Source organism: Trachemys scripta, chromosome 6 (assembly GCF_013100865.1).
Source record: "Trachemys scripta elegans isolate TJP31775 chromosome 6, CAS_Tse_1.0, whole genome shotgun sequence".
NCBI classification, from domain to species: domain Eukaryota; kingdom Metazoa; phylum Chordata; order Testudines; family Emydidae; genus Trachemys; species Trachemys scripta.
The window spans coordinates 96,796,503-96,809,516 of record NC_048303.1 but is presented as its reverse complement, the minus strand read 5'-3'; the positions used below and the strand labels follow the sequence as shown (position 1 = coordinate 96,809,516).

At 40.0% G+C, this 13,014-nt stretch overlaps 1 protein-coding gene across 9 annotated transcripts in view; it reads right to left on the bottom strand.

The window, feature by feature from the left end:
* The window catches only part of TLE4 (TLE family member 4, transcriptional corepressor), a 125,515-nt gene extending 112,848 nt beyond the window's left edge, over nt 1-12,667 (bottom strand). For 4 of the 9 annotated variants that reach the window (XM_034773528.1, XM_034773529.1, XM_034773531.1 and 1 more), the window contains exons 1-4: nt 11,552-12,667; nt 10,609-10,706; nt 9,315-9,378; nt 7,904-7,948 (exon numbers count right to left, since the gene is read on the bottom strand). In XM_034773528.1, coding sequence (XP_034629419.1) covers nt 7,904-7,948; nt 9,315-9,378; nt 10,609-10,706; nt 11,552-11,596 — 252 coding nt within the window. In that variant the 5' untranslated portion in view covers nt 11,597-12,667. The remainder of the gene's footprint in view (nt 1-7,903; nt 7,949-9,314; nt 9,379-10,608; nt 10,707-11,551) is intronic. The other 5 variants (XM_034773535.1, XM_034773536.1, XM_034773537.1 and 2 more) reach the window with 2 other exon arrangements.
* Nucleotides 12,668-13,014: the final 347 nt, after the last annotated feature.

Genomic DNA, 13,014 nt, shown 5'->3' with positions numbered 1-13,014 from the left:
TCAAATGAACAGCTACAAAATAGGGAATAACTGGTTCTAATACTACTGAAAAGGAACTGGGGTTATAATGGGTTACAAATGGAATGAGTCGACAATGTGATGCAGTTGCAAAAAAAAAAAAAAAAGCACGCTAATATTCTGGGCTGGAGTATCATTACGACATAGGAAGTAACTGCACTGTTTCTCTCGCTGGAGTACTATATCCAATTCTGGGTGCCACACTTTACTAAGTATGTGGACAAACTGGAGAGATACAAGGAGAGCAACAAAAATGATAAAAAGTTTAGAAAACCTGACCTCTGAGGAAAGGTTTAAAGGACTAGTCATGTTTAGTCCAGAGAAAGACAACTGAGGGGGGTGTGACCTGATAATAGTCTTCAAATACATGAAGGGCTGTTACAAAATAGACAGGGAATTGACCTCCATGTCCACTGGTGGTAGGACAAGAAATAATGGGCTTAATCTGCCGCAAGGGGAATTTAGGTTAGCTATTAGGATTTTTTTCCCCTAACTATAAGGGTAGTTAAGCTCTGAAATAGGCTTCCAAGAGAGACTGTAGAATCCCCATCATTGGAGGATTTAAGAACAGGTGCTGGACTTGATGACTTCTTTAGGTTCCTTCCAGCACTACATTCCTATGATTCGGTCTCTTCTAAAATAAGATTAGTTGAGGCTATTTATTCAGTCACAAAATAAGGTAATTATGCTAGTTAACAAGTATCAGTTATCTTTCTTCTAATCCCCTCACATCTATCACCTCACGGATGAGAGGACTTTCTGGGACCCAATGACAGTAGAGGTGCTCAATCTGTGGAATTAACAAAAGTGATTTCTGTAATGATCACAATCAGATCATAGTGACAATCTACCTATTCTCAATTATTTTACACAATATTTAAGTATATCCCACCAGCAAGTGAGATACCTAAAACATAAAACAAAACTAAATTGAGTCTGGGTACTCTATAACCAGAAACTGAGCATTATATATGCTTTGGTATTTAAGTAAAGAAAAGTCACTAGTTTGTTTTACTTAACCTAGTCAACTGGCACATGTATATACTGAGCAATAAGAGTGTGCTCCTCTTTGTACAAAACAAAAAGGAAAACAAAAATCCCTGCCCTGCGGGGCTTACAATCTAAAAAAAATTGGAGATTTTATATATAAACTACACAAACACAACACAAAGCATCACGTACCAGGAAAGTTGAGCTCAAGTATACAACAAGTTTTACAGTGTCAGATTTACAGTTGCTTGTGCAACCTTAATTATGCCCCCTTGTGTGTCTACTCTGTGCACTGAATGAGGATCTGAAGATGGACGGTTCTTGCCCTGTGTGGTGCCCCCCTGGGAAGTGGACAACCTTGCCCAGCCCAGCTCACACCCACCTTCACTGTTATACCTGCTCTGAAGCTCCCAGGTGTTCCCTGTAAAGCAGTGATTTTCAACCTGCAATGGCAGCAGTAAAATGAATCTGGCTGTTTAGAATGTTCATGTTCAGTTCTTAGTTTGGATACCAACATTTTCCCAGAGACTACAAGCAACACGTGTGAAAGGGCAGTCTTTAACAGTTTATAACTCAAATAAAGCTGAATGGAATTGCATACAGCAAAGAAAGCCTTTGAGTAGAGCAGGGCCTCTTCTCCCTGATGTTCCTAGTGCCTGCTCCAAACAATGGAGGTGTTAGAACTTCTCAAAAAAAGATTGCAAGAATCTATTATAAAAGTGTTAGACAACCTAATGCTAGGACTCACTACCAACTTCCCCTTCCCGCTTCCCACCCCACACAAAAAATGAGGCAGCATTAAAGCAAATCAGCATCCTTACAAGAGAAAAGAATGCTTTTATGTTTAAGCACTACAGAGTAATGCCTTGCTGACAGTAAAAACAAAACATGTTTCTTAATTTAAAAGTTTGTTCAGCATGTTTTATACTGTTTCCTGTGTCTTAAACATCTGTCTGAACACCAAGATACTTAATTTGTTGTTGTGTTTTTCTTTCCTTATCAATGAAAAGACCATGATGAAACACAAGCACTTGCCTTAAAACACATGTTCTTCTGGTGTAGCAAAGGGCAAACTTTTCACTAACAGGTTCCTACCAGAGGAGGATAGTGCAACATCTATTTTGTCAAAGGACATGTTTAAGAAAGGTTCCCTACCCACCAACCCCAAGACTTGGCAGATAGGGTGAAGGATTTTTTTGTTTTAATTCCAGAGTATTACAGATTTCTAAACTTCTTATCCAAATAGGTGGGTGAGCTATTTAACTAAACTGGCTTCACGGAGTAGGCTGAATAAACTTAAACTAGGACAGATAAGGTTTGGTTGTCAAACAGATTTGTCAATCCACTTTTTATATTTTGAAACTTTAATGGAAAAGCCACAAGTAGGCTTTTCTCCCTTAACAGCATTGTGCAATACTGCAATCTTCAAAATTTTACTTCTAATCTCTTATTTTGAAGTTTTCCAGCTCAATTCTGACTACCCACTGCTTGTATCTCTATTAAATCTTTCCTACTGTTTATAATGGAGAGCAAATTTAGCAAGTGTAATTTTAGATGGTTCTCCAGCTATTCTTCAAATGAGAGACAATATATATTCAACCACAGGCTAACTTTTTCCTAAGTTATATAATGTGTGTGTGCGCGTACATATACACACACACACACACACAATATTATATATATATATATATTACTTACTTAGGAAAAAGTTAACCTGTGTGTACACACACACACCCCCAATCCCCTGCCTTAAAAATGAATACTTTCCTGTTATATATGCAGCATATATACAAAACAATTTTCAGTGATATATACATTTTATGGCCATGAAGATGAAAAAAAATAGTCACAACTTAGCCCTAAATTAAACAAATTGATTCTCATCTTTACCCTTTTACCAAAATAATTTGCTAAGGTGCAAGAAGCAAGCAGACTCAAGGCTGGGATGTCATACAAGCCATATATTAATTCAGTTAACAATAAATCTCCTCTTACTCTCCAAGCTCTATACTACTTTCTTAAATAGCTCACTATAAAGCCCCAACCTAATTAAAAACAGCTTTCTCTGCAACAGTGGCCTTGATTTCACTTATTTACACATTAACTGCAGCCTCCGTTTGGCCAATCCAGTCTATTCCCTGTACCACACAGGGCCTTTTATCTGCCCTGGACAGCATTTTCTCCAGCAGATGCCGATTGATTTGCTGTCAAGCATGGTAAATTAATAGCAACAAATTGCTGAAGGCCCCATCTCACTGCTCCACCATGCTTCGGCAGTTTTGCTTTATTTGCTCCATGATGGGCAGCAGTCAGGCCTCTTCAAGTCAATTTCTTCTTAACAACCTGCAATACTTTTCAATGGTGAAAATAGAGCTGTTCCTTGTAAGTCAGAAATCAATATCCTATTGCCCTTAGAAAATGCTAAACAAGCAGTATTGGCAATCCACTTGGTACTAGAGGGTATCAGATATAATGCAAATCCATACTGCTTCCCTTCTTGTAGTTATTACAGTTTGCTAAAAGGTTCCTAATGTCATTTATCATCATTTACCATCGACTACTGCAGCTATGATTATGATATCCCATCAGCTAGTAGAGCCCTTTCATTTCTATTCAATTAATATTTTAGCAGCACTCAAAAGGTTGTTGCCCAAGTCTTCTAATAAAATTTACATGGATTGGAGTGAAATTGGGGCGGGGGGGGAGGAGAAGACTTAAAATATAAATGAAACTGATTATTATTATTTTTAATACCCAGCTTCTTGAGAGATTTTTTTTTAAATATTGTGATGTCACAATTTTTCCCTGAGAATTCCTTTTAAACAGCAGAAATATAACAAAGGCAACACCTTTTACATTTAATATCTCTAAAAACATACTCAAAATGAGATGAGATATTTTTACCCTAGTTAATCTTCCCCATCAGTCCCATTCATAAATGTTTGCTGTCTATAGCTAAATATTTAGCTATACGGATACTAATTTAAATGATAATCACTAATATTGGATTAAAGCCATCAGAATTAGTGTCTGATTACAGCAATTTAAATGAACTCTTGGCCATGTGATTAAAAAACCCTAATTCTAAATATTAGATCAGATGACCAGTAAATACCAGCACAAAATTAAGAGTCAGGAACAGCACATCAATTGATACCCACAACCACTTCCTTAACTTTTTTAAAGAATTCATGATAAGACAGTTTAGCAAGAAACAGACATTTTCAAGTCATACTCCATTTTCCACCTTTATTACTAGGGCTTAAGGGTGTAGGGAAGCATTGTTTCATATTACAATCCACAACCCTTTCTAAATTTTCTGCTGTCTTCTAAATTTGTCTGCTCGCTCTATTGATCCTAGTAGAGATTACCAGAAATTAGGCTACTATTTTAGTCTTTAATGCCACATGTCACAACCTACCCCACACTTCTCTTAAAATATATATATATATATTTTAATATAAAAAATGACTAATTCTACCAGTCTAATGCTATTTACTCAGTTACCAAAATTTAAATTAATTATGTTCTCAAACATAATTGTTAAAAATTGGCAACATTATGCAGGCTTAATTAAGATTAAATCCAATTTACTAAATGTACTTTAATTGGTACTAATTACATTAGCTTTCCTTTCAGAATGACGAATTCCCCATAGGTTTCACTTTAATAGTCTTCTATCAAAATCAACACAGGATGACTGATGATGAGCATCACAAGAGGGGTGGGAGAAAAAACTATCACTCCCCCCTCCCCATCACACATGCACCCACACTGTCACTGCTGTGTGTGTTTATCCTTCTATCAATTTGCTAAGTCAGAGTCATGACTCCATCACAGCCATCATTTTCTGTTCCAATGAAAGATTTCTCTAAAAATAAATACTCTGTGGCTGGGAGCAGCCAAGAAGAACAGAAGCTTTAACAGGAAAATACACAAAGGTTTCAAATATCAGGGCCACCAATTACTAGGGTACTTCCAAGGACTCCAGGGAGTCCTATTCTTGAACCCTCTGAGACGCAAATCTAATAAGTGAATAAGCCTAACCTGATCTTGAGAACTAGGCCCAATTACGCCGCAGGGCAACTTCACTGCATTATTGCCTGCTTTCCATTACAAGGGCATCCAGTGAGTACATCTGGAAAAGAAGCTAAGAGGAACCAAGGCTGTCTGCCTAGGAAAACAAATAAAGACAGATATGCCTCTGTGCTTAAGGGGGGGGGGGAAAGAAAGAAAATATAATAAGTAGGTGGTTTGCAGGGCTGTCTGTATTTCATAATGTGATAAACTGCCCTCGGGATTTTTGATATAATTGAATTTAGAAAGCAAAAAAAAGGGGGGGAGCGGCAAGTAGAGGGGAATTGCTCAATTTCAACTATGTAGAATTTGAAGATTGGGGGAGGAGGAAAGGAAAATTGAAGGTGGAAGCCTGCAAGTACTTCACACACAGTATAGGAAAGACTATCAGGGATTACTATGAGAAACTGGGTCTTACTATTACAGTTATAGGGAAAGACAGGAAATATTTTGTGGTTGCTACACCAACAGGAGAAAAGAAGAGAAATGCTGTTACATTAGTTATAAGATTTCATGTTGGAGGACAAAAAAGAAAAGAAGCCAGCACAACGACAGAACAACAGAAGCCATGTAAGACACAGAGATAAGATTTCAGCATGATAGCGAATAAGTTTCTTAGCTGTAATTCATTTGAGTCACCAGCATTTGATAAAGTATTAAAGTGTTTTGGGTGCAGCATTAACAGCCCAGATCCATAAAAGTATTTAGGCTCCTAGCTTCATTTAGAGGAGCCTAAATACCTTTGTGAATCTGGGCCTATGTTACTAATCTAAATAAAAATGACAATGGAAAAATTGTATTTTAATTAAATTCAGTCCTTCGTAAGCCCCACATAAATGTATAATTTCTTCAGAATACTGTGAAAGTTCCCAGCACCGTAACAGTATCTAGTTTCTGAAATGGAATACACCTTTACCCGATATAACGCAACCAGATATAACTGGAATTCGGATATAACGTGGTAAAACAGCGCTCCAGGGGGCAGGGCTGCGCACTCTGGCAGATCAAAGCAAATTTGATATAACGTGGTAAGATTTTTTGGCGTCTGAGGACAGCGTTATATTGGGGTAGAGGTGTACTTATAAAAAAAATCCATTTTTTGTTTTTAATTCTAGGACTTTATTACTTATGACTTTTATTACTTAATTCTATGACTTATTTATTACTGACTTTAGATCTTGGCTGGTTTTGCAAAATGTATATAGGTTTAAGTGCACACACATTTAAATCCTTTGTATTTCTAGATACTTTGTTGATTTCTCAACAATGTTTGGCTGCAATGGTTATCTTGGAATGCCTGTGGCCAAGTGATTTTGGATTCCTAATTTATTTTTTAAAAATTTTACTCGAAACCACCTAGCTGTGCATTGAGGAGCAGATCCAAACCCTGAGGAAGTCAATGGGAGTCTTTCCACTGATTTAAATGAACTTTGGATAAGGCCCATATAAACTCATCACTGTTACCCTGGTCCTCCATATGCCCCCTATTCCTTTCAAGTGTTTGTTACATTCACTTATTTAGTCTTAAATTAAATTAGGTCCTGATCCTGCAGAATTACACATGTGCTTAAGCTCACTTATGTGACCAATACTACCAAGTTTAACAGGACTACTCACATGTCTAAATGTTATATACATGCACATATCTTTGCAGGACTGGAACCTTGGACTGAGAACCCCTTGAGTCCAGGACTCTCTTTCTTTGTGTTTGTGATGTACAGTGCCTACTATGGTTTGGCCCTGATCATAACTGGTGCCTCAGGATGCTAATGTAAAACAAAAATAAACAGTATTTAACTACTTAACCAGTATCTGACAGCTTCCAACAAGATAAAGAAATCAAAATTTCCACAACTCAAAATAAAGTTTAAAATCCCACACTTTGAACATTTTTAAAATTGGTTTGTACAAATTTCTATTTCTTCTCCCATCCATTCCATTCTGTTGCTTACATTATCCAGCAAGACTTGCAAATTAATAATAGCAATTCATTTTAGAAAACTTCTGTGTAAATACCAAGCAAGTACTTTTCACTCTAGAAAATGGAAGTCAGGTGTTGGTTTCATTCTCTTCCATACAGGGTTGAAGCCCAAACTTAAATGAATTTAAATAAATAAATAAATAAATAATCTGATTTACACCATGATGCTAATCTTGGCCTAGCTGTTAGATTTCAAGGCACAGAGTTGACTCTAACATCCTCATAGTAAGCTCATTTACCCTGTAGAGTTTTGGGAACTAATGGACACAATTTCTGTATTAAGGTCCAATTAAGTAGTCTCAAGGGACCAGTATGTGGTTTTGCATCCATTTCTTGTGTCAACCCATTTTAATTTCCTCCCATTCCAGTTTCACTGTTTAAAGATAATGGTCCCTTTTCCATATGCAGACTATACTGCCTTTTGCCTTGATACCTAATGTTCAGAACGTAAATTTGGCTCCAAAAAGTATAAATGTGCCTAAAAATCAAAGCTCTGAATTTAGATAGCTCTGATCCTACAAACCCTACTCACAAATCCTTACTCATGCACATAATCCCAGCTCACAAAAGTAGTCCCATTTACTACAATGAGACTATGTGAGTATGTATAACAGAATCAGGCTTCTTATTCATGTGGAAATAATGCACGATTAGGTACAGACACAATAACCTCTCTAAGTTCTTATACTGAACCCATCAGTGAGGTACCAGAGCGCCACAGTGCACAAAAAATATTCAGCCACTTAAACGTGCAATTGAACAAAGTCACAGAACATAGATTCCTATTAAAAATTAGACTGATGTAACTTTCTCATACAGAGTGAAATGTTTGCATACCTGTTTATGCATCTCTATATTCAACCCATAGGACATCTCGTAATACTAAGAAAAAAGGAAAGATTGATTCTGTTAGACCCTGTAATCATACAACTGCTTCCAATATTCAGTTTGAATGGCAGCTATAATAGCATATTATATACCTAAAACAAAAAAAACAAAACAAAACAAAACAAAAAAAATGTACCAGTATTTACAACCTCCCAAAATTAGAATGGGAATTTCCCCAACATCTTACTTTTCCCTCTGCTTTTAGCTCTACATTGCTCCATGTCAAATTTATAAGGAACAGACACACACAAAAAAAAAAAAAAAAAACCCACACCACAACACCAAAAACACCTGACAATCAGAGTCAAAGATGAGAAGTGATGAAAAAAATATATGGAAAAGGCTCTAAATTTTGTACCCTAGTACACATTAAAGATGCAAAAAAATGCCTAAAGTGCTAGAAACCAGACAGGCACATAAATCAGCAACATTGTGCAGCCTATTTATACAACATTTTAAACTAATAACACAAAATGCTAAAATGTAATAAACGGGTTGCAAAACAATAAAAGAGCAAGGAAATTCAGAATTAAAGCAGACATTCCATTTTTAACATCTCCTGTTGTGTCTCAGTATCGCGGGGAGCTCAGTTCAGCGTGTGATGTCAGTAACATATGTGCTCCAGTACGTAGGCACATCAGGCATGGGAAGGACAAAATGTGAGACTTAACTAAATGCTTGTGGCTTTTGGTAAATGTAGGTTTTAAGGTTATTTACCCTTGTTGTAAATATTTGTGTTATAGGCCAAGTACACATGGAAAACAACTATTCCCTCAGACGTACAAGAAAGCAGACAGAAACAGCTCCTTTGCTGTAGTCGTGATCCATCATGGAATTATGTATTTAGAGCCTTCTTTATATGCAAGTTATTTACCCATTCAGACTACAACTATGGGAGAATTTTTTTTTTTTAAACAGCTCAGATCACTGACAATATGAACAAACAGCTCACAAGCAATATTTTTTCAAAGACCTAAGGCTTCTGAAATTCTTGGTTCTGTCCCTTCAGGAAAAATAAATAAATAAAAAAAAAGGATTGACCTAAAAATCACATTATGGACAAATGACAGGAGTGGGAAGTAAAACAAAAAAGAGCAGCAAAAGGTATGCCTATTAATTCGGGTATGTCTTTAACAGGTTTCCTGTTAGTATTCCCATATACTTAAATACTGAAAGGCAAATTTGAAGGAGAAACGAATTTCTAAAGTAGGTTATAAATGCCCTGAAAGTAAGGGTTTATATCGGAAACATTAGTGTAAACTCATCTATAGCAGTGATATTATCATAATCTGTATGAATGTATTTCTGTTTTGGTACACAAAACCAAAACACATTTGAATTTGTTATTCAGCTTGCTTACCATAACGTAATGTCGCTGCATCTCTGTCTTCTCACTGGCCAGCTTCTCACATTCTAGCTTTAAACTGTTCAAGACATTTAAAAACAAAAAACGTGAGTACTACATAATGCTAGTTTTACATCCTTTTGAACACACATTTACTTCCCTTTCCAGTCATCTTCTGCAAAAAAATAAATAAAAATTTAAGTTCGAGCTATTGTTTGTGGGTGGAGTCTTGTTAGTTTCCCCTTTCAACAACAAGTATTGTGCAAAATCTTCCTCTCATGAGCCAGATGTATATGGTATATAGCAAAAATGTATCTTATGCTGAAAAAAGAAGGACTGGTTCATAGAAAATGCTTCTTATGAAGGTCAGTATCTATAATATTAAAAATCACCTATAAACACATAGTTTAGTTCCTTTGAGTTTAGCATCTTTTTTTAGGGAATGATGTCTTTTCAAGGGAAAAGCGGTGTTTGCTTTTCTGTATTTGTTTTTCTGTTGATGTAAAGAAAATTTTGCACATCATTCCATAGACATTGTAGTAAACATCAAAACCATCTTTGGCTGTTTTGTTTTTAAAAGTGCACAAAACAATCTTGTGATAAGTCATTCCTCACTTGAAGAATAAAATGCTCTTCTACCCTAAAAAGCTAAACTGACAACCTGGAAGCATAGCTGGTGGGGTAATCAGCACTCAACATTTTAGGGGAAGGCATGAAGGAGCTGGGTCAAGAGAAGAGAATACCATAAACAACCAAGTCACTTCCCTAGGCTTGACCAACCTCCCCCCCAAAAAACACCAATTTCCAATATTTGACATTTGATTCTTCTGGCCTCCTGCTTCAAAATATTTTCTTAGTCGATTCATCCTCCCAACTGCAGACCTTTTATTTATGGCTGAGTGTCCAACCTGACAAGTCTCACTCACTTGGAGGGAGACCAACATTTTAGATTAATTCTCCTTCGATTCTTAGGAGTCTCTGACAAAGTATTTTAACAACATATTCAATGAGACATTTGAAATCTCAGTCACAATATTTTGAAATCCCCCTCATTCAAATGGTCACAGCTCCAGACAGCCCCGGTACTACTAGAGAGGTGGAAATGTTGGCTTCCTGACACTGGTCTAGCAGGGCTGGGAACTGGCCTTTCCGCTTGGGAGAAGGCAAAAAAAAAAAAAAAAAAAAAAAAAAAAAACCAACCCACAAGACACCAAAAGCAATCCACACACGTTCACGCCTTTGCAAACAAAACAAAAAAAGTGACAAGAGCTAAGCAAACACGAGGATCAGGGAAAGTAAACATCATTACCTGTGGTACTGAGCCTGTAAAAACTGAAACTCCTCCTTAATCCGATCGCAGGATTCGGAAATTGTGAATTTAAAGGGTTGAGCAGGCTGGTGCGGTGCCTAAAAATAATGATAATTACACAAGTTTTCAATTATGCCCCATCTAAGCCAGTCCCAGAGACGCACACACATGCCCAGCCCAGTGTGTTTAAGGGAGCTGGGACACTCACACAGCAGTAAGGACGAAGGCTGTTAAAACTCACCTACTTTACATACACACACGCACACACCAGTGTTTCCTCTTTGAAACATAAAAGTCCCTCACCCTTTACGCACATACACAGCCTTGTCCGCACCTTTGCCTCCCTCTATTAGAAGTCTGTAGTCATGTCTGTATCATCTGTCCCCATCCACCAACCCTGTAATCAAACTGTCAGGCTCGTGGAGCGGGTGAGGGGTCTGTGACCCTACTGCTAAACTGGGGTGAATGTGAAGGGAGGGCGGAGGGAAAGAGAGATGAGGCAGAGGAGAGGAAGGAAAGAAATCACAGGTCCCTCCGCGGAGCTGCTGGAAAAGGAATACACTTTGGGGATAATAAGAATCAGATTAAGAGCTGGCACCCCTCGCTCCTTCTCTCTTTAGTTTGCCTTTGACTCTTTTAAAGACTGGAGTGATCGCAACTACAAGCAGCAAAATCGTTACACCGGAGAGCCTGAAAAGCCAAAGACAACAATAAGAAAATGGCTACAACTCAATTGTTTCTCCCCCCCGCTCCCCCTTTTTTCGTTTGCTTTCTCCAAGCAGGAGGCAAGCGGACAGCGGGAGAAAGGCTGGTGTGGTGTATTGTGCTGATTGTTCCCAGTTGCAGCCCTCCCCCTCCCCTTTGGGGACCAAGGCTTAAGGGAGGGGGAACAAACCAAGAGCCACATACAAGTGTCAGCCCCCCCTGCCTCGTCTCTACTCACCGGGTGTCTGGTTTGAGGATACATCTTGCTCAGATCGCGAATCATCCAAACCGATTTAGTTGGTGCTTTTGGCCAGAGTAGCTTGGTTCATTGGTTTTAATCGCAATAATGCAAAGGAGGAGGAGGAAAGGGCTGCCCGGCGCTAGCGCTCTGAGGAGCGTCTCCGGCTGTCCCCGAACTCCCCCGCCCGCGGGACTCGCGTGAACACACAAGAGGAGGGACGCTCGGCGGCGGCGGCTCTGTCCCCGGCCGAAGGGAACCGCTGCCACATTCCACAGGGGCTGTCACTCGCGAGCGGGCATGGTCGCGGGTGGAACGGCAGCTCCGGCGGTCCCTGTCCCAGCGTTCTGACGAGCGGAAGAGCCCCGTGTCCTAGAGCTTCCTCACCCGCTACCCCAGCGTCCGGCGGGTCCCTCTTCCAATGTCTCAGCGCTCGGGGGCCGCCGCCTCCGCCAGCGCTCGGCAGGTCCCTCTCCTAGCGCCCCACCGTTCCAAGGGGGTTTCTCCTCCCCCGCGAGCCGAGCCAGCCCCGTTAGACGGCGAGGAACGGAAGAAGACAAACTCCACTCGCCCCAGCTTCCGAATCCCGCCCCCCACGACACCCCTCTTGCAGCGTCTCCCGGCTGCAAACTTTTATGGGTCTCAATTGTTATCCCGTCCAAAAAAAAAAAAAAAAAGAGAGAGACACCCTCCTTTCCTTTGTCGGGAGAGAAAAACTCCTGGTTGGAAAAAGCTGTTGTTGGTTTTGCTCCTGGCTTTTCCTCCGCCTTGCGCAGAGTCGCTGCTTTTCAAAGGTTCAAGTGCAGTAACCTTTTGTTGTGATGTTTCTCCTCTTCCCCATTCACCAGATCGCAGCCCGCCCTCCCTCTTTTTCCAACACGGCAGGGGGAAGAAACGCGCTCTTGTTCGCTGGTCTTTGCTGTTTCCCTCCTCGCCTCGCCTCGCAAACTCTTGCAAGTAGCAGCCCCAGAACAGGATCGCCAAAGCCAGCAGCAGCAGCCGCCTCACCAACGTCGCTCCGAGCAGCTCTAACAACACGCTCTGGCGAGGTGACTTCTTTGACCAAATTTAGCAGCAGCAAATCATTAACATTCTGATACATATTCACAGCAATCGAAAGACAAGGGGGCCGCGGGGCATCCTGGGAGCTGTAGTTTCAGCTGGCTGGCTTCTCTCCGCCTACCTTGCAAATTGCAGTCAAAAAGACTGCAGCGACCATCAGGCAAAGCGAGCCCTCCTTCCCCGCCACCTCCACGGAGCTACCCCTCCTCCTGCTCCGCCCATGAAGGGCGTCGCCGGCGACCAATCAGCAGCGGCTACACATTAATCGCCGTTCTGTATTAATGCCCATCATTTCGCTGCTGACAAATGGGCGTGCGGGTCTGAGGAGGGGGTGCGGCTCAGGACTGAGTCCCCACGTGGGGGCCAGACGTCTCTCCGCGTGGCAGCCAATCATGCTGCTC